The following is a 27680-nucleotide window of genomic DNA, read 5'->3' as shown; positions in this document are numbered from 1 at the left end:
AGTAAAGTCTGTGAGATTCTTTTCCCCAATTAAGCACCAAAAAGCCAGAATTGGAGCTGTGGCTCATGTGGTAGAGTGCTAGCCTTGAGCACAAAAGCTTAGGGACAGGGACAGATCCTGAGTTCAAGTCTCAGGGTGGGTGTGCACACACACGCGCGTGCGCGCACACGCACACACACACACATACACATACACACAGAGATCTATCAGAAGGCAAAGAGCATGAAAAAGAAAAAAAGAAGAAATCGAGCAGATCATGGTTGCCTTAACTCTACCACAGTAAGAGTCTTAGGTACCACAAAGAGAGAGATTTGTCTCACTACCTCAGGTCCTGAGAGGGCACCTCTCTGCCTGTAGTTGAGCTTGTGGTCATGTGCTTATTACTTTGGGCTGCTGTGGACATCACTGGCTGGGTCTGTGGTTGGTACTAGATGTGCAATGCTGAGGAAGGCAAATGGTCTGTTTCCAGATGCCAGTGCTTCCCCTACTCTCTCTTCTGAGTCGCCTCTGTGAGTGTACCATCACATTCATTGCTTCCTCCTGCTATCGCAACGTCTATTATCTGACTCTAACCAGTGGGGAGGATGGAATCAGTGGCACAAGTTCTGGCTTTTGGACATGGCCATCGGCTCTGACATCACTGGTTGAGAACCACCCTTTCTGAAGAAGGTGACGCCTAGGGGGTAGTTGTGCAATATGGCCCTGACTCCTTAATTGCTCAGAGTGTATGTATGTGTGATGTGATTTATGTGGCGGAAGGCACATACAGAGCAACCCGGATGTGAACTCAGCTTGGAGAGACCATTTGCAGGATTCAGGCAGGTGAGAAGACTTATGCGATGAACTTTCTCTCAGCCAACTGTGTCCCAACAGTACACCCCAAAAAAGATATATTTGAAAAGCCTGAGCAAAAGATGAAGCATTGGAATTTTGATATTATACAAGAGCCTGTTTTTCTGGGTTCCCAAAGTCATGTCCCCAAAGAGCCTTAGACCATTGTTGAACGCTGAAGGGAGCTACCAATGTAACATTTTCACTGTGTATAAAGGTATTCTGCTGCAGATTAAGCTGCTTCAGGTGCAAAGATGTTACTAATAGAAAAACAGACTCAAGAAACAAAAACTTGTAAAGGTTAGAAAGTGACCCATTCATTGACCCATGGTAATTCCGAATATTTAAATAACTCATCCTAAGCAATATGTAAAAAATGAAAACAACCCAGTAAAAAATGTGTAGAAGACAAAAAAGAAGGATTTTACAAAAGGAAATGTTCAAATAGCCAGTAAATACCTGAAAAGGTACTGTTTCTGTAAATAAGGAATGTGTTTTAAAATGATAAAGCAATACTACCATGCTTAGAACAGCTGTAATTACAAGAACCAACAACACAAGTGTGGATGAAGGTGTGAACAACTGTCTCTCCAACAGTGTTGATGTGAGTGTACAATGGCACAATCATTTTTGAAAGCTGTTTGGAAGAATCTACTAGTGCTAAATATATGTATAATCTGGGACAGAGCAATTCAATTCTTCAGTATATGCCCAATAGAAACTCACACACATGAACAAAAGATACATACTAGAACAAACATGGTCTCATTACTCAGACTAGTTCCAAACTTGCAAGTATTCACACGTCTACTAATAATAGGACGGAGATATTGTAGCGTATTCTCATACTAGAAAAATTATTAATGAGAATGAATTACAACTACATGAGGCAATACGGATGTCTTATAGACACTGAGTGAATGACACCTAACAAGTGAATAAATGCTGTATGGTTACAGTTATGTGAAGTTTAGAAACTGGCTACTCTGTGGCACTGGGAGTCAGGATAATGGTTACAAGTGAGAAGTTAGAGTGACTGGAAGGAGTCACAAGGAGCTTTGTGTAGCTGACAATCTTCTGTTACTAGCTCTGGAAATTCATCCATTATTTGCACTCCATTGAATTTCATCAAGATTTATACTTGGGCAGACTTTGCAATGAATTATTATATTTTGCTAAGTTTTAAAGGATCAAATGTGTTGAATTTGGTGAGCAGAAAGATGTCTTGTGAGTAGAGTTTATAATACTCAGTGGAAAAGTAATCGAAAAGACAAGCAATTCAGTATGGACAAGCTCTTTGCATTTTTGAAAGTGTAAAGATTTTGCTTAGAAGTGAGCCCATAGGTTTCAGGGAACCAGTGTGGGAAACATGCCCTTAAGCCAGCTTTGACCACTATACATGGGATAACTTCCATGTTCATGTGTGTCTTTTCATAAATAGTCTGAGAATAAGTTCCATGGAAATTTATCAGACGAATCTGAATTCAGAAAGATTGAAGAAAGTAGGGAAGTTCATCTATTTTAATATCCAGAGGAATTAGGGTGATTCACAAAGATTAATTTCCTTGGAATCTGAAAGGAGGGGTCATGTACAGACTGATGATTTGAAAAATACATTACAGAATAGAAGCCCATTTTATGTATTTATACATATGTTACAGAATACCATATCATCTACGTATAAATATGTCTGTATACATGTATATGTTTCCCCTATGTAACCGTAATCCCTCTTCACATCACCTTTACAATAATTAAAAAGAGAGAAATAGCCTAAATCAATAAGCACAGATCAATTCAGGAAACCTAGCCAAAGAAAAAGGAAATCAAACCAGCCAGGAAGTAAAACTATAGCCAGGAGCTAAATGGTGGGTAGGGTCCTAGGGTCCTAGGTTACAAGGCAGTTATTCTGTTCAGCCCATAGTTAAGAGGGATTTCATAAATGGTGACCGAATGAACCATGCCTCTCGCTTCTAGGGTGGGCCGCCTTCTCCGGGAACCACCATGCTCTCCTGCAACACCAGCACTTCTGCCCACTCTACCTTCCTCCTCACCGGCTTTCCAGGCTTGGAAGCCTCTCAGCATTGGGTTTCCATTCCCATCAACCTCATCTGTGTGGTTTCCATCCTGGGTAATAGTATCATCCTCTTCCTGATACGCACAGAGCCAGCCTTGCAGGATCCCATGTACCAGTTGCTGGCCATGTTGGCAGCCTCTGATCTGGGCCTGTGCGCTTCCACCTTCCCCACCATGGTGAGACTCTTCTGGCTGGGTGCTCGAGAATTACCTTTTGATCTCTGTGCAGCACAGATGTTTTTCATCCATGCCTTCACCTATGTGGAATCGGGCGTGCTGCTGGCCATGGCCTTTGATCGCTTTATCGCCATCCGGGACCCTCTGCACTATGCCACCATCCTTCCCCACTCGGCAGTGGCCAAAGTGGGAGCTGCCATTCTGGTAAGAGCCATCCTACTCAATCTCCCCGGACCCATCCTCCTCCGGCGCCTGCTCTTCCCCCGGGTCAGTGCGCTCTCTCACTGCTACTGCCTGCATTGCGACCTGGTGGGACTGGCCTGCTCAGACACCCGGACCAACAGCCTGGTTGGCCTGGTCTCCATCCTCCTCTCACTGGGCCTCGACTCCTCCCTCATCCTGCTCTCCTATGCTCTGATTCTACGGACTGTGCTGGGCATTGCCTCGCCTGGTGAGCAGCTCAAGGCTCTCAACACGTGTGTCTCACACCTCTGCATCGTTCTCATTTTTTATTTGCCCAAACTGGGGCTATCGGTGTTGCATCGAGTGGAGAAACACAGCTACCCTGCCCTGGCCGTGCTCATGGCCAACCTGCACTTCCTGGTCCCTCCCTTCATGAACCCGGTTGTGTACTGCGTCAAGTCCAAGCAGATCCGCCAGGGCCTCCTCAAGCGCTTCCAGCAGAAGAGGGTTGATGTTTCTTAGAGGCCTTCCTTCCCCTACCCCACCAAGTAACTAACTACAGTGGAGCCGGACGCTGGGAAGTTCTGAGAGTCTCTAAAAAGCTTTGCCATTCGTGTGTTGTTTTGTTTTTACTCAGATAAAGATGATTAGGATGCAATGTACAGTAGCTCTTAGGTTGTAGTCGCCATTAAAATAATGTGTACACTAATGGAAAGCGTCCATTCCTAATCTTTTTGCTATGCTGAGTACAACCCACCCACGAAGAAGGCCTGAGTTTAAAAACTCATTCTGACCCACGTTTCAACTCTCCAGAATCACCATTTCCTTAAGAGAACTGGAAAAACAGAGATGTTGTGAAGGTTTAGTTACATAATATACATAATAGACACTAAAGAGCAGAAAACCCATCCATTTTTTGGTCTTGCTACTCAATGCCTCTTTTTTTTTTCCCCTGATCCATTACAAGAAGTTCTTAACATGGCTTAGAATATTGTAAGCCTTTTCTGTGTTGTATGAATTTAAGTGAAGGGCTGAATTCCTGACAAATGGTCTCATAAGTGATTATTTTTTTCCTTGAGTTCAATAGACAGGAACATTTGTTGCAATGAATATCATTGCTAATATCATACAATTTGCATACAGTAGCTTTGGAGTGGAAAGAACTAATTTTACTTTGTTGTAAATGCCTACATCTCACAAAGTTGTGAAAATTAAATAAGACCAAAAATATGTAGGATATCAGAAAGTACAAGAAAATGTAATAGCAATATAACTGTTAATATGAGATGTCCCCAGAGTCCCAATCTAAGTCCGTCACTTTGCATACTGCTCTGGGAGCAACCTCCTCACACATAGGTCACATCCCTAATTGAATTATTTTCATCAAACTTCTAGGGGACCCCTAAGAGACCTCTCTTGGCTTCAAACATAAGTTTAAAAGTCATCTAATCCCCCAGTATCTAATCTTTGGACACAATTTCACAATATAATTAGATTTAATTTGAATTCCAACCTACTGTTTATAAGTATTTACAAAAATGACATCTAATTATAGCAGAGGACAGGAGGCTGGTTTGTCTCTTGTCTCTATAGTGGAAGAAAATTCCTGTGGGCTTGCTTTAATCCCACTTTATGCATTCTTTCTGAAATGTCTTTTTGAACAAGTTTCTAGAGGAATTTTCATGAAAATCCATGTTTATATTCCCTTTTGACATTTTTACATTTTTAAGTATAGGCATTTGTAAAGTATTTGTTACAGTATACTAATTTCTTCATAGATTATAACATCATCAACCAACGTCTTTTTCTTTTAACTCTGTTCTAGATACTTTTGATATATATAAACTTAAAGCACAGTTGAATGAATCAAATGTTTCCTGACTGTTTTTTTCTTGTGGTCCGTTATTTGAAATTAAGATTCTGACCGATAAGATCCATGTTCTTTTTGATTACCTTTTGTTTTATCTTCAAGTAGCTGAACAAAGGAATTTCAGTCTGACATGTAATATGTACAATGCATCTTGATCATAGAGCAGGGTCACCCTTTCCTTTCATCTTCAGTCAGAGAACCCCAGGAGTCACTTGTACTACTCTTGGGGTTGCAGTGGCTCCTCTTGCTGCTACCATGTCTGCCCAGGGTTCCAGGGCTTGCTGCAGTCTCTGTTTCCTGTGTCTTATATTGTTTCCCAGGTCTCCTAACATCACTGTACCTCATGCCTCATGTAGGCATTGTGCCAACCATATTAGTCAGCTCAGCTGTTGTCGTAGACTACCATAGACTCAGTGACTTGAACAACTGACATTCATTTTCTCACGGCTCTAGAGGACAGAAGTCCAAAGTGTAAGGGCACTCAAATAGTTGGGATCTGGTGAGGACTTTGTCCACTGTGTCCTCATAGAAGGAAGAATGAACAGATGGACGGACACACACACACACACACACACACACACACACACACACACACACACACACACACACATTCACAGAGAGCAAGTGAGTGGGGGGATATACCACATCATATCATACTTTGGGGTTTCTTCTTTAAGGACAGTTATTTCATCATGAGGTCTTTACTGTTTAACTTCATTTACTCCCCGACTATTTTAGTAATGTCTCCCATAAAGTTGCATTGGGGGTTAGGACTTCAACATGAGAATTCTCTCTCTCTCTCTCTCTCTCTCTCTCTCTCTCTCTCTCTCTCTCTCTCTCTCTCTCTCATATATTCAATTGCTAATAATGCCTTTCAACTCTAACTCTGATATTTCCCTGTTGCTTCTGAGGAATGAAATATGCCATCTGATACTTATCTCTTACCTCGAAATACAAGAGAATTAATTTATTATAGGCATAGACTTTAACCAGTAGAAGAAAAGGAGAGTACAGAAGCTTGACAGAGCCCTCTGAAGGCATCTTGCATGCTGAGATATCAGTTTATAGCTAAATTGCTACATTAAGACAGGGTAAATGTGGACGGAAAGGTGAGAGTACTTGATTGTCATGAGGACATGACAATTTTAAGGGTTATAGTCAGTTGGCTGTTTTTGATGGCATTTGGATCTTTGGATCCTTGTAAAGAGAAAATAATGGACTTCATAGTCTACTACTGAAACAAACTTAAAACACGATTCAACATGTAGAAATCATCATTGGAAGCTTCAGAGGAGAAGCTAGTTTCCACATAGATTGCTGAAATTTAGACCCAGAATATTATTTTAAAAGTGTTAGGATTATAAAGACTGAATATGAAGATTTAATAGGTCATCTGTGTCAAATTTCCTGGTAGTAAAAGAATGAGACTTCAGGAGCTGGAAATGAGACATTGGGTACGCCAGTCTCAAATGACTGGATCCTCTACTTTTTCTGAAAAATTGGTCTTACAGAAGCATCAACTTCCCTCTGCCCAAAGAGGACCCCTTCCTTATGCCAAAAGAGAATTGTAAAATGGCCTCACAGGAAGCAAGCTGTCTTGCAAGAAGCTTCTTGTTCTCCTCAAGATCCACTTTCCCACTCTGCATTGCTTCTGGTCCAGGGATCTGTTTTCCCATTACAGAGCTAGGAAAGAACAAACTAAATACAAATTAAAGAGGTGAAAGATAAGGTAACAGTAAAAATCAGTTGATGAAAAACAGCAGAAAATCAAGAAAGTGACAATCTGGTCATAGCCTCAATCAAAAAGAAGTAATAATATGGGTACATCTCCTCTGTCAAGAGCATGATAGAACATAATAGATTATACACCTGTCAGAAATAAACGTGTTGATAGGCCTAGAGACTGGAAGGATATAGGGGTATTAGGAACCATTTTTATACCTCTTTTCTCTGGTGCATTGCTTTGACAACTATTTTATTTTAGAGAGTAGAGGAAATGGAAAGATTTCGAAAACAGAAAGTGAGAATAGATTTATATCTATTAAAAACTGAAAGGGAGCCAGACAGTTTGTAATCTTAGCTACTCATGGAGGTTGAGATTTGGCGATTTTTGTCCAAAGCCAGCAGGGGGCAAGAAAGACCGCAACACGATTATCTCCAATGAATGCATGCATGCTCAAGACCTCACACTCTCACTTGGCTTTTTGGATCAAGGTTCACACTCGACAAGTTAAGCCAAGCTATACTTCTGGCATTTTGCTAGTTCATGTGTGTGCACACGTGTGCGCGCGCACACACACACACACATGCACACACACATACACACACTCACATACTTGCAGGAACTGAATAGGTAAATGTAGAAGAGATATTAGTAGAAGGGGTAATATTAGGGAATAGAAAGAGGTAAATATGCTCCAAGTCATTTAAATACATATTATGAAAATTCCATAATGAAATTTGCTTTTTTGTACAATTAATATGTACTCACAAAAGGCTGTATTTTAAAAATAAATGTAACAATGCAAAAAAAAGTTTTACCAATGTAAAAACCTGAATTCGATACTTCCCTGCAAAAGAAGGGAAAAGTTGTATAGAAAGCATTTTAAGAATGTTCTGTGAGGGGCCGAGAGTTTGGCCTAGTGGTAGAGTGCTTGCCTAGCATGCACGAAGACCCGGGTTCGATTCCTCAGTACCACATACATAGAAAAAAGCCAGAAGTGGTGCTGAGGCTCAAGTGGTAGAGCCTTGAGAAAGTCCAAGGACAGTGCTCAGGCCCTGAGCTCAAGCCCAGGAGTGGCAATAAATAAATAAATTAAAAAAAAATTGAACCAGCTTCACACCCAACAACCAGACACTTGATTCTGAGTACACAGTCTAAGATGCAATAATTGCAGTCCTTCAATAGACTGGTTCAAAAGTAACAGATCTGTTTACAATCAAGCTTAGAGGATAAATAAGATACATACACAATGGAATTCTATGCTTCCATCAGAAAGAATGACATTGCCCCACTCATAAGAAAATGGAAAGACTTGGAAAAAATCATATTAAATAAAGTAAGAGTTTTTTCTTTTGTCTTTCTACCCTTCCCACCTCCACCCAAGGTTTATTCTCTGTGGTCACTGTTTCTGATTTTGGTACCCTTTGTGTTGTATATATAAGTTTATCTGATTTGGGGAAGAGAAGGGGAATCACAGAAATGGTGGGACAAAGCATGAACCCATAAAACAGTGTTACTCACAAGACAATATGTTGGAAATGAACAAGATTAATAAAAGAAAAACATGCAAATTAAAAAAAGAATGTTCTGTGAGTGTGGCAAACTTCATGATTAAGAACATTTTAGTATAAAAGCTTTAAGAAATAATGAAAATATATATAGCATCCTCACCCATTTGATAATATTGAAATTTACAGATTTTAGAAAGAAATAACTGGGGCTGGGAGTTTAGCCTAGTGATAGAGTGCTTGCCTAGCATGCACAAAGACACGGGTTTGATTCTTCTGTACCACATCCACAGAAAAAGCCAGAAATGGTGCTGTGGCTCAACTGGGAAAACTCTAGCCTTGAAAAAGCCCAAGGACAGTGCTTAAGCCCTGAGTTCAAGTCCATGACAGCAAAAAAAAATGAATGAATGAATAAATAAATAAAATAATTGACTAAGTGTCATAAAAGCAGAAACCAAAAAATCCTTCAGTATCCCATTTCTTTTATGGAGATCTATACAGTATTTTAGGAATAAGCAAAAAAAATAGTTTATTTTCGGAGTATTTTTGGAAAATAGAGTATGAGGAATTATTTTTCAATTTTACTTACAAGGCAAGCAAAATTCTGATACAAAATTTACTAAGAGAATTGCAGCAAAGAGAGCTATAATAATTTATATCAACCACATAGATATAACTAACCTTATCAAAACATCAACAAATGTAATATTTGAATATGACAATACAGCAGGACCACATGGGCTTATTCTACAAATACAGGTTAAAATTTTAAAAATAAGTCAGTGTGGGCCGGGAATTTAGCCTACTGGTAGAGTGCTTGCCTAGCGTGAACAAGGACCCGGGTTAGATTCCTCAGTACCACATACATGGCAAAAAGCCAGAAATGATGTTGTGGCTCTAGCCCTGAGAAAGCCCAAGGACAGTGGCCAGGCCTTGAGTTCAAGGCCCAGGACTAGCAAGAAAATTAAAAAGAAATAAGTCATTGTGGGGCTGGAATGTGGCTTAGTGGTAGAGTACTTGCCTAGCATGTATTAAGCCCTGGGTTTGATTCCTCAGTATCATATACACAGAAGAAGCCAGGAGTGGCGCTATGGCTCAAGTGTTAGAGTGCTAGCTTTGAGCAAAAGAAGCTCAGGGACAGTGGCCAGGCCCTGAGTTCAAGCCCCAGGTCTGGCCAAAAAAATATAAGTCAATGTAATATGTTAACATACTACATCAACAACACAAAGAATGAAGTCAGATGAATATGTAAATATGTGAAGAAAAGTAATTTGAGCAAATTGGACACATTTGGAATGAAAACTTTCAAAAATGTTAAGTAGAAGGGTATTTTCTCAACAAGATAAAGGCTACCTATAGGAAAATCCCTGCTTATCATCCTTAATAATGAAAGACTGTATGCCTTCCATGTAAATTCAGAATAAAAGGCCACAGATCTATAGCCACACTCAAAGCATATGAAGGTTTATTTTGGACATTAAACATGCCTCAACATAGTTACAAAGGGACTATACCAGGCATTAGGATGAGGAAATATTGGAACTTTCATACCTGGTAGGAATGTAAAATGGTGCAAATGCCCTAGAAACATTCTGGTAGTTTCTTAACTGGTTAAACAAAGAGTATCCTGTGTGTAAGTCTACTTATAAGAGAAATGAAGACATGTATCACATACAAAAATATATTCACAAATGTCACAGTCACATTATTCATATGGTCAAGAGGTGAAAGCAATCCTAATACTCATAACTATGAATGGATAATGAAAAAAAGTGTTTTACCCAAACAATGGAATATTACTGAACTCTAAAAAAGAATGGACCTGGTGATACATTCTACGATATGGATGAACCAAGACAATACTGTGCTAAGTGAAAGAAGCCTGTCACGAAATAGCACACATTGTGTTTCGATTTACATGAAGGCCTTGGATACGAAAATCTATAGAGGCAAGAAGTCATCTGTTTGTTCTTAGGTTGTTGGATGGTGGTTGAGAAGATAAGGAGTGATAACTAAAGGGTGTGAGATATATTTTTGAGTTAATGAAAATATTCTGAAAATGACTGGAAGTGGGGCATACATCTGTGGATATGCTAAAATCCAAATAATTGTAGATTTTAAATGGGGGAATAATGTGGCCATTGAAGCTTAATCTCAATAATAAAGGATTAAGAAGAAAATCAGCCAGATGCAAGGCAAGGAATCTACTTTATTAATTCTGTTCAACAATGTAGTCAAAGAGAAACAAATACCATTCACTTAAAAATCTAGCAATACTTTTCATAGAAATAAACAAATTGATTCTAAAATATGCAGGGAATGAAAAATAGACTAGAATGGTCAGAATCACTGTGATGATGTACTATTGGAGCATTTACAGGTATCACTTTTACATTCATTAATATAATGTCATCATTATTAAGACAGTGAAAGCTAGGTGTGGTGGGTCACACCTTTAATCTCAGTACTCAGGAAATGGAGGCAGGAGATGGTGATTTCAAGGTCAACTTGGTTACAGAGCAAATCTCCAACTTAATAAAAGATAGCATGGTAGACATGGTTGCATTGATATTAGAACATGTGGCAAACAGAGAGGATGAAGGAGGGTTCAATACTGAATGTAAATGTATCTACACGGAACCATGCATCTTGTTGAGAATGGCTCGAAAAAAGGAAAGAGATGGATTTGAATATTGTGCATATTATGTAGATTGAATATTGTGAATATCACATATTGTGACTATTTGCATACATTATAATGGATACACAATATATATACATATATACACACATATAGCTATAGATATGTAAGCTTAAAATCTGCTTGTGCAACTACTAGATCGAATGAAAATATAGAAAGAGTATAACAGGCAAGGATAGACAAAGAAAAAAAATTCTGAAACACATCCACACATAACGACTTGATTATTTGATAAAACTGGTGCAATTGAGTTAGGCAAAGAAAACATTTCTAACTATTGGTTTTGAAGCAGCCAGATATCCATATGTGCAAAACGAACCTTGAATTCTATTTCACATCACACAGAGTTATTTTTTATGTTAGATCATAGCCCTAAAATGACAACAAATTGCATAAAATCAAGAAAAAACATTACTTAAATGGATTCATTTTAATGAACATGAAAAAAAGAGCCACATAATATTTTTCATGTGTATTTGACAAAACCCTTGATTTCAGACTATATAAATAGTGACTACAAGTCAATAACAGAACCAAAATTTTAAACATGGTCATAGCACTTTAAAAAAATTTCCTAGGCTGGGAGTTTGGCCTAGTGGTAGAGTGCTTGCCAAGCATGCACAAAGACCTGGGTTCAATTCTTCGGTACCACATACATAGAAAAAAGCTAGAAGTGGCGTTGAAACTCAAGTGGTAGAGCTCTAGCCTTGAGAAAACCCAAGGACAGTGCTCAGGCTCTGAGCTCAAGTCCAGGACTAGCAATGAAATAAAATAAAATAAAATAAAAAAAATCCTAAAAGGCATGTGCATGAAAGACTGATGCCTGAGAGATTGCACAGCATCAGAATTGATCAGAAAAAGTGCAAATAAGACTTGAAAATAGCATAATAAAACCCACTAACATAAAGGAGGAGGATGAAAAAACTGGTCATAGAAAGACTATAAATGTGGTGAATTTGACCAAACTACAATATATATATGTATGGAAACATTACACTGAGGCTCCTTTTTACAACCAATATACACTAATGAAGTTAGCATATAAGAATAAAAAGACCACATAGCTTATATTGACTAGAATGGTTAAAAATGTACAGAAATAGAACATCAAAAAATGACTAAGGGGCAGAACGACTGAAATTCTATACATCCTGGGTGAGATGACAAAAATGGTCCAATTATCATTCAGCAGCTTTACTGAAGTTAAACATAGTCCTCGCAACTGTACTTCTAGGCTAAAAATACCTGTCATAGCTTTATTCATGATGGGGACCATCGTTCAGGGGTCCACAGAAGAGGTAAGCGGTGGTAAATTCATGCACTATGAATTACAAACGGAATATCCGTAATAAGAAGGAGTTAATAGCTGGCATCGATGACAACCTGTGGACGAGGCTTCTTTCTCCCTATCAGCGAATCAACCGATAGCCCCATCTTCCTTCTTGGAAGGGAGGGGTGATGTCAGACCATAGCCTTTCTTTTTTTAATTTTTAATATTTTTTATTGTAATTAATAAAAGGGTTACATGATATTTGCCAGATAGAAGGTGCATTAATTCACATACATTGATACACTTTCACATGTCTGGGTACCCATTACCCTCCCCCTCAACCCCCCACCCATCTTAGTTTTCCCCCCTTCCCTATCAAATTTCAAATAACCAAATACAAATAAATTCAATATATCAGATAACAAAGTGAGATACTGTAACAATATGAGATACCCAAGGGACAGCAAAGGAGATGAGAGATAACATAGTACATTAAGGACAACAATCATTCGTTATATGGCTTTTGTTTCAATATCCTGGAGGTCCTTTCAATTAGCTTCATACTATATGGCCTTATGTATCAAGATTTTGCTCTATTGCAGATCTCTGCTAGTAGAGCCCAAGGTTTCTACTGATTATGACGAATGAGGGAAACCATTGAGCCTAAGTTCCTTTGAGTCTGGCTTACTTCACTTAATATGATTTTTTCTAAGTCTTTCCATTTCCTAACAAATGGGGTGATGTCATTCTTTCTGACAGCAGCATAGAATTCCATTGTGTACAAATACCACAACTTGTTGATCCACTCATCAACTGAGGGACATCTAGGTTGGTTCCATATCTTTGCTATGGTGAATAGTGCTGCAATGAACATTGTTATGCTAGTGGATTTAGTATGCCCTTGTTTCTGGATGGTTGGGTAAATGCCAAGTAGTGGAATTGCTGGGTCATAGGGGAGCTCTATGTTTAGCCTTTTGAGGCACTGCCACACTGCTTTCTATAGTGGTTGAGTGAGTTTGCACTCCCACCAACAGTGTAGTAGTGATCCCTCCTGGCCACATCCCCTCCAGCATCTGTTATTATTCGTTTTCCTGATCCTGGCCATTCTAACTGGAGTGAGGTGGAATCTTAGAGTTGTTTTGATTTGCATTTCTTTTATGACCAGAGATGTTGAGCATTTCTTCATGTGTCTATAGGCCATTTTTGTTTCTTCTTCAGAGAAGACTCTCTTTAAGTCTGTGGCCCATTTTTTAATGGGATGGTTGTTACTTTGGAGGTTAGTTTTGGAGTGATTCAATTTTGTTGAGCTGTTGATATATTTTAGATATGAGGCCTTTGTCCGTTGTTTGGTTGTTGAAGATTTTTCTCCCACTCTGTAGGCTTCCTAATTAATTTACCAGCTATGTCCTTTACCATACAAAAGCTCCGCAGTTTAATGCAGTCCCACTTATCCAGCCTTTCTCTGATTTGTTGTGATTCTTGGTCCTTATTAAGAAAGTTTCGACCTGTGCCAAGGAGGCCTAGTGTATCTCCTGTTCCTTCTTGTAAAGTTTTCAGAGTGTCGGCTTTTACCTCCAGGTCTTTGATCCATTTGGAGTTAATTCTAGTGCAGGGTGACAAAGAAGGATCCAACTTTAGTTTTCTGCAGGTGCTTAACCAGTTCTGCCAGCACATAGCCTTTCTTTATAAGGGAGGGCTCCATCAGACCCCATGTACCTTTGGACGAGAGCTTCCCGAGCTTTGTGACCATACCCACACCGTACAGGGGTTCTTCCGTCTCTCCACCAGGCTGGGCGCCTCTGGCCTGGAAGGACTGGCTCCCGGGCTGGAGGGAGGAGAGGAAGGGCTCCAGAGCTGGGTTGAAGCCTTCAGGAAGGAGCGGGGCCTCTCCTCAGCAGTCTAAGGGCCCCATCTTGGATCTGCTTGGTTTTCATCCCGTAGATGATGGGGTTGAGCATGGCTGGCACCACGAGGTAGAGGTCGGCCAGGAGAATGTGGATGTGCTTGGGCACGCGCTGGCCGAAGCGCTGCGTGTAGAAGGAGAAGAGCCCTGGCATGTAGAAGAGGAGGATGACGCCCAGGTGGGAGCCGCACGTGCCGAACGTCTTGGCCCTGGCCTCCTTGGAGGAGAGGCCGAGCACAGCCCGCAGGATGAGTGCATAGGACACGGCGATGCAGACGGAATCGGTGCCCACCACCAAGGTGGCCGCCGTGATGCCGTAGACGCTGTTGGGCCGTGTGCCCCCGCAGGCCAGCTTCACCACCGCCATGTGCTCACAGTAGGAGTGGGCCACCACTCGGCCACAATAGCTCAGCCTCGCCAGCAAGCAGGTGAGCGGGGTCATGAGGCCCAGGCCGCGAAGCAGAGCCGCAGCCCCCAGCTTGCCCACCGATGCCGGGGGCAGCAGGGACCCGTAATGGAGGGGCCGGCAGATGGCCAAGTATCGGTCAAACGCCATGGACAGCAGGACGCCTGATTCCACCGCGGAGAAGCCGTGGATAAAGAACATCTGGGCGGCACAGGCCCCGAAGGCGATCTCAGCAGCATTTGCCCAAAACAGTGCCAGGAGCTTGGGCACAGTGGAGGTGCAGAGCACGAGGTCAATGGCGGACAGCATACACAGGAACAGGTACATGGGTTGGTGCAGGGCTGGCTCTGAATGCACCACCAGGAGAACCGCCGCGTTGCCCAGCACTGCTAGGACATACATGGAACAGAAAGGAAATGCAATCCAAAAATGGGCCTCCTCCAGGCCGGGAATTCCTAAGAGTAGGAAGGAGGTTGGGTTCTGATGGCTGTGGTTGGTGTGATGCATGGCCGGGCCTAAGCAGAGCCGATACAGAAGACCTTACTCCCCTGCTCTAAGCTCCAGGAAGCCCTGGAAAGTGATGTAGCTGGCCAGCATCCCTTACAAGACAGCTGGATGACAACGAGTCAGACTTCATGAAAAACATCCGGCTGGAGAAGATTGTAGGGCACTGAGACAGGATGCAAAGGAGAATGTGGGCGATGCTAACTCAAGTTACAGGAGCTCCTGTCACTTCTGCATGATTCAAAACATGTCAAGGCTGTGGGCTGAGAGGGCATGGTTCATCTACAGATAAACCAGTGCTAGAGATTCTTATTAGGTTCTACCCTGCCATACACACACACACACACACACACACACACACACACACACACACACACACACATTTGGTGAGTCATGGGGCTTGAACTCGGCCTGGCTGCTGTCTCTGTAGCTCTTCAGCTCAAGGCTACTGCCCTACCCTTGAGCCAAGCCCCACTACCCATTTTCTAGAGATTAATTGGAGAGAAGAGTCTCAGGTCCTTTTGTGCCTGGGCTGGCTTTGACCCTTGATCCTCAGATCTGAGCCTCCTGAGTAGCTAGGATTACAGGTGTGAGCCACCTCCCTCAGCTTTCAAATCCTACATTTTTGACTAGGAACATCAAAAAACACAGGTGACAGGCTCAGTCTTTTGTAACTTGCTATACATACAGGGTTTTCTGTCTCTTGTTTAGCACTTGGGTTATGTGTTTGTGTCAGGTGGCAAAAGCAGGTGAGATACTGAAAAACTGGTAGTGGTAGGTGTTAGGCAGATTTAGCTGCTATAGATCTGTAATGTCACTGAGAGATCATTTGTACAAAACATATTTTCTAATAAAAATCACAGAATGAGAAGTAAATTTTAGTCATTAAGAACATGTAGACATTCTCCATAAGCAAATGTGGATACCAAATTTGATCAAAAGATAAAACTAAGCATTTATAGTCCAATTCCTGTATCTTCTTACAAAATGATTTCCTGATTGCTTATCTACACGTGCTTTCACAGTGAAGGGAGAGGAGGAGAGGACATGGAGGTGAAAAGTAGAAGAAATGAAAATAAGAACCAGAATAGACATAGGAAAGGTGGGAAAAGGACGATGTACCTGTCACAAAGGAGCTGATAATGTAACATGACTATGTTCTGGTTGCTAACTGAAATACTAGAACCAAATAATCCCATCTGAGACAGCGCTTGGAACCTATAACTTAAAGCTATAGTATTCCCTGCAATTCCTTACATCAGCCACTGGCACCTGGATATCTCAGAAATTGTCTTGAGGAGAAAGGCCAGGTTTTCACCTATGAACTTGAAGTGGAAAAAGAAGTTGTTTCAGGTTGTCTGTTTTCTATTGGGTATCAGCTGTGTCTGTTACTCTCATATTGAACAAATCATCCTGTTCCTTTCTGTCTCATCATCTCTTTCTCTGTGTTTCCTGTTATTTTCTTCCCTGAGTTTCCACTATCTATTTTGAGCTTAACCAACCCCAGAAGGGGTTTCAGCCTTCATTATGGTAGAAGGGTCAGTCACAGAGAGAAATGGGTATGGGAGACCATGTAAAACGCTCTATGTAAAACTATTTCACATGTGCACTGTGTGTTTGTCATTGTCTGTTGCTATGTAACATACACAGACAAGGCTGGCTATAACTCTGAAGATATGGGTTCATACATTTATATGACACTCCCTTTAGGGTGTCCCTGCTTCAGAATCCTTTATCTGGTGTGGAGAGAACTGAGAACAGAATAATTCAGTTACAATTTTGCCTCCTTGCTAGAATCAATACTTGAGTTAAGCTTCACGGAACACATTCAGGATAGGACGATTGTTCTCATCACTATTCAGAGGAGCCTTTCCATTTCTGTCTGATTTAGTGAGCTCTAGAATGAGGACTGAGTGCTATGACTGCGGAACAGCTCTTCTATGGTAAGATACTACAGGCTCCATCAGTGCTTTTCTTGCTATCTGTAAGCTTTTGTTTATATTTTAGTATTTTTTAATCTTATTTCTGTGTCCTGAGATCAGGCAATCAGACCCCTGCCTCTTCTAGATAACTTTCTCCAAATAGTAGCTACTTCATGCTTCTTATCTCACTTTTTGGTTTGAATTATTTTAGCATTTTATATAAAATGTTCTTACCTGAAATATTCAAGAATAGAAGTGCACAAGCACCTGGAACAAAGCTGTGTTGTGAGGAGAGGAGTGCTTGAAAGCTATTTGTCGACAATTCATCATCCATTGATAGAAGACCATGTACGTAGTCCAGTTCAAATCCCTGCTCTATAACCCATCAGTTATATGGTTTCTTTAGTCCCCTAAACTCTATCAACTCAGTTTTTGTCTGTGATCTGGATTATTATAAGAGCATTATCTGAAGAACCAGTAACATAGTATGGATCAAAAAGTGTGGCTCACTTGTGAGTCCCTTTAATGGGAAGCAGAGATGACTTCAGCGAGAAATTATCTCCGTGGCAGTCATGCTTCTTTCAGGCTTGAGCACACAAAGGACTTACCAGGTCTGATCAGGGCATGCATGAGATCCTAGCTCCTGTGGAGCTTAGAGTTTTGGGAGCAAAAGAGCGCCAGTATTTACCTTGTCATTAGAGCCCTTGCTGAGAACAGAAATTCCCCAAGCAATTCCTAGGGACCTCTGGGATGCTGTAAAGAGGCAGAAAACTGAAGCTAAGAAATTTAGGCCTTAAAGTTGGTTCAATACATGTAATTCAATTAATATAATTCCTCATAATAACATTCCTCAGTATAATAATAACATTCCTCTGTATAATAAAAGACAGCCTTATTATGACAAACCTACAGGTAGCATTATACTTTATGGTGAAAAGCTAAAACCATTTCCTCTAAACTCAGGAACAAGACAAAGATGTCTGCTCTCTCCACTCCTCTTCAATATAGTATTAGAATTCCTAGCTAGAGCAATAAGGCAAGAAGCAAACACAAAGGGGATCCTAATAGGGAAAGAGGAAGTGAAACTTTCCCTCTTTGCAGATGACATGATTCTGTATTTAAAGAACCCTAGAGACTTCACTTCCAAATTATGTGAGCTGATATGAAACTTTGGCAAAGTAGCAGGGTATAAAATTAACCCTCAAAAATCAATGACTTTCCTGTATACCAACAATGAGAAGGGTGAGGCAAAAATCAGGAAAGCAACTTTTTGCAATAGCCCAAAGAACATAAAATACTTAAGAATTAACTAGGAAAGTAAAGGACCTGTATGATGAAAACTTTAAAAACCTGAAAAAGGAAATTAAAGCTGAAGTAAGGAAGGGGAAAAATCTCCCATGCTCCTGGATTGGAAGAATCAACATCGTGAAAATAACTGCCAAAGGCTGTCTACAAATTCAATCAACACCCATCGGTATCCCAATTTCATTCTTTAATGAAATAGAGAAAGCAATAAAATCATATGTAACATTAAAAGACCCCATATAGCAAAAACAATCCTTAGCAGAAAGAACAGCACAGGAGGAATATCATTATCAAACATCAGACTCTATTACAGAGCTACAGTAATAAAAACAGCTTGTTACTGGCACAAGAACAGGTCCGAGGACCAATGAAATAGAACTGAAGACCCAGAAATCAATCCACAGACCTATGGTCACCTAATCTTCGACAAGGGAGCCAAAAAAATGGGATGGAAGAAAGAGCCTCTTCAACAAATGATGCTGGTAGAATTGGTTATGCACCTATAGAAAACTTAAGTTGTATCCTTATATGTCACCCTGTACCAGAATTAATTCCAAGTGCATCAAAGACCTTAAGGTAAAAGCAGATGCCCTGAAAACTTTACAAGAAGGAATAGGAGATACTCTAGGTCTCCTTGGCACAGGTTGAAACTTTCTTAATAAAGGACCAGAAACACAACAAACTAAAGCAAGTTTGGACAAAGGGGACTGCATTAAACTGCAGAGCTTCTGTATGGCAACGGACATAGCTACCAAGTTAAATAGAAAGTCTGTAGAGTGGGAGAAGATCTTCACTAACCATACAAGAGACAAGAGACTCATATCTAAAATATACCCACAGCTCAAAAAATTGAACCTCTCAAAGACAAATATTCAAAGAAACAACCTTCCCATTAAAAGGTGGGATAAAGATTTAAAGATAGACTTCTTTGAAGAGGAAATAAGAATGGCCTATAGACACATGAAGAAATGCTCAACCTCTCCTGCCATAAAAGAAATGCAAATCAAACAACTTTGAGATTCCACCTCACTCCAGTTAGAATGGCCATTATCAAGAAATCCATAAATTACAGGGCTAGGAGTGCAGCCTATTGGTAAAGTGCTTGCCTTACATGCATGAAGCCCTGGGTTCCATTTCTCTGAACCCCCCCACCTTACCTCCCCCCACAGAAAAAGCTGGAAGTGGCACTGTGGCTCAAGTGGCAGAGTGCTAGCCTTGAGCAGAAAGTGTCCAAGGACAGTGCCCAGGACTGGCAAAAAAAAAAAAGAAAGAAAGAAAGAAAAAAAATTTAATAAAAACAGATGCTGGCAGATATGTGACCAGAAGGGAATACCATTACACTGTTGGTGGGAGTGTAAACTTGTTTAACTACTCTGGAAAGCAGTATGGCAATTCCTCAAAAGCCTAAACATAGAGCTCCTCTATGTCCCAGCAATCCCACTCCTTGGCATTTATCCAATTGTCCAGAAACAGTGGCATACTAAAAGCTACTAGCACAGTGATGTTCATTGCAGCATTACTTACCATAGCTGAGATATGGAATCAACTCAGATGCCCCTCAGTAGATGAATGGATCAAGATGTGGTTCTTATACACAATGGAATTCTATGTTGCTTGTAAGGACTTAGGCAGAAAAGTCCATGGGAATTTTATCTCCAAGTAACCATCCAAAAGCTGGAAGTGGAGCTGTGGCTCAAGCAGAAGAATGCTAGCCTTAAGTAAAAATGCTCAGGAGCACTGCCCAGGTCCTGAGGTCAAGGCCCTGGACTGGTACAAAACAAATGGGGACAGTTATCATATGCTATCACACATAAGATGTTCTATATAGTGCCTGGAATACGGCAAATCCTAAACGGATTGGTCTGATCATTACCTTACTTTACTCAACTTCCTATGTAATTTGTTTTATGATGACAAAGATAAGGGTAAATTCATTTATCTTCAATAGTATTTTAAATAAGATTGTGGATGTCAGGTATTGGGACTAGACTATCAAATGAGTGAAAAGGATTGTAGTCAAATGTAAGCGAGACAGGCATGAAATTTGATTTCAGATAACTAGTAAGTGAGCATACATTGTTTATCTGACACTGATCTGGAGATAGAGACTTGAAAAGATTCCTTTTTTGCCAGTCCTGGGACTTGAACTCAGGGCCTCAGCACTGTCCTTGGCTTTCTCAAGACTAGAGCTCTACCACCTGAGCCACAGCACCATTTGTAGCTTTTTCTATGTATGTGATACTGAGGAATGGAACCCAGGTCTTTGTACATGCTAGGCAAGCACTTTACCACTAGGCCAAAATCCTGACCCCCGAGTCCTGTTTTTAAGCAGTTGTGAAGGGAGGACTTCCTAAAATGGCAAGGCCCAAAGCATGATTGGAAAGGCGCAGGTTTTGTTTTCTGAGCATATACCTTGCCTAGGGAGCTCACAGAAAACAGACACATCAAGAATGAAAAATTCTAACCAAGAGAGAGCCAAAGAAGAGGTGACATTGCCCAAAAAGAAATGTATTCAATAGCTGGCCTACAAAAGTGTAATCCTTCTGAATATATAACAATATATATAAATAAAACATTAAAATATAAAAAATAAATGTTTTGAGGGTCCTGAGATTTGAATTCCTCTCAGTTCTTCCAGAGACACAATGGATTTTAATGTGACAGATAGAAAAATGAGATGTCTCAGACTTTCTGCCACCTCCACAGTGTTTAGAGTCAAATCTCAAAAGCTGCTGGCTCACACCTCTAATCCTAGCCACTCAGGAGTCTGAGATCTGAGGATTGTTATTTGAATCCAGCTGGGACAGGAAAGTCCTTGAGACTCTCTTCTCTAATAAACAACTCAGAAAACTTGGAAATGGTGGTGTGGCTCAAATGGTAGAGTACAAACCTTGAGTACTCAGCACCCAGGCCCTGAGTTCAAGCCCCAGGAATGGCACAAAAATTAAAAAAAAAAACTCTTCTCAGTTATGGATACTTAGTGTTATCTGGGATACCACTGGGCAAATTTAATTTTACCAATAGCATTTATTATAAATAATTGTGTAAAATGTATTCTAAAGAAATGCTATTTTATCAATAGCTCTTATTGAGCCCCTATCAAGGTCCATGTCTTTAAATACTGGGACATGGTAGCAAACAGAGAAGACAAAGTCCTCGTTCTTGTGGAACATTTGTCCTAGTGGGAAAGTTGTCCCTGCCAACTTATTACATCAAGGGAAGTTGAAATGTGCTTTGGGGTTAGAAGGATAATTATCAAAACACTGAAACATTGGAGAGAACATGGAGCTATTTTGCAATCATGATGAAACATACTCTGTATTTATGCTATGACATACTTCAAAAGATCTGCTCCTTTTTCTCTTTTTTTGAGAATACTGTGTTTGAATCCAGGGACTTGAGGTTTGTACACAGGCACTCTACCACTTGAACTACTCTGCTTTAATTTTTCAGGTAGGGCCTTTGGTTTTTGGTTTTTTTTTTGTAGGTGCCAGCCTAAGACCACAGTCCTACCTATAGCCTATTACTGTTGGTGTGTGCCATCCAAAGACTGGAGAGTGGGCACACAAAACTCTGGGGCCATCCCCAGTGAAGAGATTGGGCGCCTTGTGAGGTCTCGGCAGGCTATTCCTCAGGGGCCCAATATTTCCTTTCCTTTTGGGAAAAGAGTAGCTAACTAAAGATATAGCCAGACCACTCCTTCCAACCCTGTCATTTCTGTTCTCTCACTAGAAAAGAAGTCAGCAGTTCTTCCTGCAGCCTGCAGGAAGGGAATTGGGCCACTCACTGAAGGAGTGAGAATCCCATGCGCAGTGGGGGTAGAAGACAAGAAGGAATACAAAGCATATTGTGAAGTATCAGATGCTCACTGATGAAGGTGAGATCAGGGAGGAGGGCCTTTGCTGGTATCAGCCAGACAGAGGGCATACAAGCCTTTGCTGTTCACATGACGGATGACAACAATTTAGGTGAAGAGTGCCCACTTCCCCAAAGCAAACCCAATAAACAAGGATGCTTCAGGAAAAGTATTGACATATATATATATATATAACATATATATATATATAAATATATATATATATATAAATACTTTTTGCCAGTCCTGGGGATTGAACTCAGGGCCTGAGCACTGTCCTCGGGATTTTTCTCAAGGTTAGAGCTCTACCACTTGAGACACAGCACCACTTCTGGCTTTTTTTTTTCTGTGTATATGGTACCGAGGAATTGAACCTGGGTCTTTATACATGCTAGGCAAGCACTCTTACCACTAGGCCAAACTCCTGGCCCCAGAATGCATTTTGTAAATGACCATATTTATGAATGAATTAGATAGCAAGGAAGAAGGAAAGGAGTGATTGGATGACAGCAATATTCACTAAACTGGTTCAGAAAGTAGAGGAAATGGCTGGTAAGAAGACAGATTTTTTTTGTCTTTTTTTTTGAGATGCCATGAGACATCCAAAGATGTTCAAAGCTAATAGCATTTAGAGCAGAAGAATTTTCTGAGCATAGATAGCAAAATTTCTAAGAAATGAAGGAGAAAAATGTGGGAATAAGAGGAGAAGGGAGGAGAATGGAAGGAGGGAAAGGAGGGAAAGGAAAAGGAGGAAGAACAGAAAAGGAGAGAGGGAGGGAAAAGAAGCAATGACAAGACATCAGAGTTGAGGTAGAAATAGATTAGAAGAAAACTGAAAACTAAATGAGATAATGACATACAGAATAAATTAATTTTAACTTATTTTTAATTGATTGATAAAAGTTGTATGTATTAAGGGGATACTGTGGTGTTTCAATGCATGAATACATCGTATAATGCTCAGATTAGATTAAACATATCTGTCTCACCAAATATTTATAATGTCTGGTATAAACATACTTTGGTATTCTTTTAGCTTTATTAAATATACAGTCTTATCTATGTTATCCTGTAGAACCTTTCTATCTAATTATAACTTAGCAATGTCGTAAAGAAGTTTTGTTGTGAAGGGGCCCAGGGTTTAGGGGAAGTAGATGCAGGAAGATATAAGGTCAAGGAATGTAGTATCACACTTATGCCAATCATGATAAATATCTTAGAAAAGAGGGCAGATTTGTATTAAGGAAGATAATAATGACAAATAGCATTTTACATTGCTTACAAGGGCTGTTGTCATATATAATTTCATCTTTCCTTACAATGAAACTCAGTCATTGGAGGAAGGATAGGCAAGAAAGTGGAAACCATAGAAAAATCTGTGCTAAGCATTATTTTCTGTTGGTAGAGTGTTACGTTATTGTTAGTTAAGCCCAAGTCTCAAGATTCTAAACTTATGTCATTCTAATGAATTTGTGTTGCATTTCTGTATGTCCACTGTGGATTTGGTTTGCAAGTTTGGGGAAAGAGAAGAGTATAGTGAGATAGGACGTGAGATTTCAAGGCAGGAAATTAGAGTTCTCAAAATCTAAGCTTAAATTTTAACCTTTTCCAACCACATGGCTGTCAGTGACAACTTTTAGTTTTCTTTTTTAATTAAAAAGTCCATTTACATTTACAAAGCATTTTGTGTTTCAGATGTATACTATGTGTTTTATAGAATTATCTCAATAGTTTTAAAAAGAATTAAGGCATGAGCTTGGCAGGATGAAAAGGGGTACAGCTTTAAATTTTTTGGAAATCAACATTTCCTTCACAGGAAACTGACAAAAGGGTGGAAAAAGGAAATAGAAAGATGAAGATCCCAGTTGGAAAAGGAATAATGCCAGAATCAGAGGACAGCCTTGACCAGGTGGTCTGTCTTTGAAGATCATGAAAGCTAGGGAGGAAAGTGGTTAAAGGGATAACAAAGTAAAGGTGGAAGTTAAACTAAAGCAAGGTGAACAGAAGGATTTCCCATGTCCTCAATTTAGATGGAGGTAGGGCTTTAGTTGGAGAGTGTTTGCAAGCTCTTTCACTACTTAATGTCTCAATAATGCCGCCATTTTTGTTTGAGTCAAGGTCTTGCTCTGTAGCCTAGACTGTTCTTGACTTAGGACACTGTGGATGTTTCTGGTGATAGCTCTAGTCTAGATAATGGCCTGACCAACAAGTAATTCTATAAACATGCTGTGATGTTTCATGATACAGATGATTATCTTCGTTTCTTTTAAGTTTTACACAACTAGATAGAAGGACAAATCCTACACATATGACCAGGACTTGACCTTGAATATGACTACTGGATCGTCATAGAACATAGATATCTGTGGAAGCAGATAAGGAGGAAGAGAATGCTTGGTGACATGCTGGCTTACAATTCTACTTACAATTCTACCTCAACACATCCAGTGGCCTTCGTGCTGATGGGAATCCCAGGCCTGGAGCATCTACACATTTGGATCTCTATCCCCTTCTGTACTGCCTATACTTTGGCTCTACTGGGCAACTGTACCCTTCTCTTCATCATCCAGGCAGATGCCGCCCTCCACGAGCCCATGTACCTCTTCCTGGCCATGTTGGCAGCCATTGATTTAGTTCTCTCTTCCACCACACTGCCCAAAATGCTTGCTATTTTTTGGTTCAGAGACCGGGAGATCAACTTCTACGCTTGTCTCATCCAGATGTTCTTTCTCCACTCCTTTGCTATCATGGAGTCAGCAATACTACTGGCCATGGCCTTTGACCGTTACGTGGCCATCTGCAAGCCACTGCACTACACCACCATCCTGACCAAGTCCCTGATCGTCAAGATTGGCACGGCCGCCACGACCCGGGCGGTGACACTCATGACTCCACTCCCCTTTCTGCTCCGCCGCTTCCACTACTGCCGAGGCTCAGCGATTGCCCACTGCTACTGTGAGCACATGGCTGTGGTCAGGCTGGCCTGCGGGGACACGCGCTTCAACAACATCTATGGCATTGCGGTGGCCATGTTGATTGTGGTGCTGGATCTGCTGTTTGTCATCTTGTCCTATGTCTTCATCCTTCGTGCTGTTCTGCGGCTGGCTTCTCAGGAGGCCCGCTACAAGGCATTTGGGACCTGTGTGTCTCACATTGGGGCTATTTTATCCTTCTACACACCTGTAGTCATCTCCTCAGTCATGCACCGCCTTGCGCGCACAGCGGCCCCTCACGTCCACATACTTCTTGCCAATTTCTATCTTCTTTTCCCACCCATGATCAATCCCATCATCTATGGGGTCAAAACCAAGCAGATTCGGGAGCGAGTGTTAGGACTATTCTTGGAGAAAGAATGCAAAAGTAGAGGGAGGAGCAGCTGAATAGCAGCACTGGGCTATCCTGTAGTCTCTGTACTAAACTTCCTGACTTTGCTGGCCGTCTTTTTTTTTTTAAATTCTTCACAAATTTGCATGTCATCCTTGGGCAGCAGCCATGCTAATCTTCTTGGTATTGTTCCAATTTTAGTAAATGTGCTGCTGAAGCAAGCTCTACTCCTCCCTCATTCCTTCTTTCTTTCAGTAACCGTGACAGACTTAAGATTCACTTGCTTCCAGATGACTTCAGATAGATGCCAAGGTGCTCTCAAGTTCATTTGGATGTGGGCACTCTGTGGATCTGAATTTTGATCCCTAGCTATTGGGCATTTGGTGATTTCTTTATCATAGGAGGTCTGGTGAAAAACACCTATATCAGCGTAGGAAGCCTTTATCACTGCAGGTATTGTCTACTTCTGACAAAGTTCTCCCAATGTTAGAAAGTTCGTAATAATCTAGTGTGGACCTTCCAAGTAAGATAGCTTTGTGTATTATCTTTTTAACCTAGCTAGTCTGTGTATTCATGACCTTTCTATCCTCCAAGCTCTTTTTTTTTGTTATTGGGCACATTGAATAAGACATGTTCTCTGATTTTTCTTCAAATATTATGAAACCTTCTTTGCATATTTGTGTACTATATGTTTTCAATAAAAGGTCAGTGTGAATTTCAGCTGACTCCTGCCTTTAATCGTAGCACCACAGGATGCCGAGATCTGTGGACCACAGTTTGAAGCCAACTCAGGCATGAAAGTCTGTGAGACTCTTACCTTCAATTAACCACCAAAAAGCCAGAACCAGAGCTGTGATACAAGTGGTAGAGTACTAGCTTTGAGCAAAAAAAAAGATCAAGGACAGCACCCAGACTCTGAATTCGAGCCCCAGGACCAGCATAAAAAATGGCATTTCTGGGACCAGGAGTTTGGCTTAGTGGTAAGAGTGCTTGCCTAGCATGCACAAAGCTCCAGGTTCGATTCCTTGGTACCACATGCATAGAAAAGCTGGAAGTGGTGCTGTGGCTCAAATGGTAGTGCTCTAGTCTTGAGATGAGAAAGCTCAAGGACTGTGTTCAGGCCCTGACTGTGCTCAAGCCCCAGCACTGGTTAAAAAATGGAATTTCTTTATGAACTAATCAAAGGAAGTCTGTTCTGTGGGGTGGGGGCACATAGGACGTCAAGGTAGGCATGTATGATGTATGCTTATGTTCTCTGAAAAACCCATCTCAGAACATACTATATGGAAGAAGAAGGAATAAGATGAAAGAGATAAAAGGTGGAAATAGTGGACTGTATTTTTCCTCTCTTACATTGTTTCATACAAACGTATATGCAATATTAATAGTAAGACTATTCTTTACTATTATTTGTTGATACTAGGGTTTAAACTCAGGGCCTTATGCTCACTTGGCTTTCTTGTTTAGCTGATGCTTTACTACTTGAGCCACATCTCCACTCCTTTTCCCTCATTATTTTGGAGATGCAGTCTCTTGGGCTTTTCTGCCTGGATTGGATTGGCTATGTACCATGATCCTTTAAATCTCAGTCTCCTAAGGAGCTATGATTGTTGCTGTACTTACTATTAACTTTGATAATCCAGCTGGATTTCTCAGACAAACCCTAAAATACTGTTTTCCTCCAATGTAGTGTTGTACTTTGATCTTGTGACCTCTTTGTTTCTTTAAAATTTTTAGTCAGAAATTGAATATCTTCATCTTTATTTGTGCACACACAGGTACATGCAAATATGTGTGTGTGTGTGTGTGTGTGTGTGTGTGTGTGTGTGTGTGTGTGGACACAGAGGAGAAGTAAAATGGCCAAGGTTTATTGAAGAAAAAGATAAACAGAAATGGCTTCTAAGATCACTGGATAGCTTTTGGGCCATTTCAGTCCCCATGCCCAATCAGAAGCTTCCTGTAGCCAGCACAAGCTCTCCATGCAGCACTTAGCTCCTCTGACTGGCTGCCTATTCTGACTTCTGCATTGGGGATCCAGTAATTCCACTGTTCATCTGTAGGTCTTCCGGGGGCAATGGACTCTGATATGATGGTTCAAGGTCCACATGTGTGATTTCCTAA

General features: G+C 40.7%; 3 protein-coding genes and 1 non-coding gene across 4 annotated transcripts; 2 read left to right on the top strand and 2 right to left on the bottom strand.

Moving 5' to 3' along the window:
* Nucleotides 1-2835: 2835 nt before the first annotated feature.
* On the top strand, nucleotides 2836-3922 carry LOC150053425 (olfactory receptor 51L1-like). Its single transcript, XM_090349094.1, has one exon. The coding sequence runs from the start codon at nucleotides 2836-2838 to the stop codon at nucleotides 3787-3789; it is 954 nt and encodes a 317-aa protein (XP_090205220.1). The 3' UTR covers nucleotides 3790-3922.
* Nucleotides 3923-14207: 10285 nt separating this feature from the next.
* Nucleotides 14208-15155, bottom strand: LOC150053424 (olfactory receptor 52P1-like). Its single transcript, XM_090349092.1, has one exon. The coding sequence runs from the start codon at nucleotides 15153-15155 to the stop codon at nucleotides 14208-14210; it is 948 nt and encodes a 315-aa protein (XP_090205218.1).
* Nucleotides 15156-24637: 9482 nt separating this feature from the next.
* LOC150053423 (olfactory receptor 52K1-like) lies at nucleotides 24638-25663 on the top strand. The gene has a single exon (XM_090349091.1). The coding sequence runs from the start codon at nucleotides 24638-24640 to the stop codon at nucleotides 25613-25615; it is 978 nt and encodes a 325-aa protein (XP_090205217.1). The 3' UTR covers nucleotides 25616-25663.
* A 14-nt stretch (nucleotides 25664-25677) lies between these two features.
* LOC150053422 (U6 spliceosomal RNA) lies at nucleotides 25678-25784 on the bottom strand. Its single transcript, XR_016538197.1, has one exon. It is a non-coding gene; the product is annotated as a U6 spliceosomal RNA (small nuclear RNA).
* Between the last annotated feature and the right edge of the window lie 1896 nt (nucleotides 25785-27680).

Source organism: Megascapheus bottae, chromosome 16, assembly GCF_031878675.1.
Source record: "Megascapheus bottae isolate mThoBot1 chromosome 16, mThoBot2.hap1, whole genome shotgun sequence".
NCBI lineage: Eukaryota > Metazoa > Chordata > Mammalia > Rodentia > Geomyidae > Megascapheus > Megascapheus bottae.
This window is presented reverse-complemented; position numbering and strand designations above follow the sequence as displayed.

What these genes read in the sequence shown, in the direction of transcription:
- LOC150053423 (XM_090349091.1), top strand. Translation starts at nt 24,638, where the DNA reads ATGCTGGCTTACAATTCTACTTACAATTCTACCTCAACACATCCAGTG.
- LOC150053424 (XM_090349092.1), bottom strand. Translation starts at nt 15,155, where the DNA reads ATGCATCACACCAACCACAGCCATCAGAACCCAACCTCCTTCCTACTC.
- LOC150053425 (XM_090349094.1), top strand. Translation starts at nt 2,836, where the DNA reads ATGCTCTCCTGCAACACCAGCACTTCTGCCCACTCTACCTTCCTCCTC.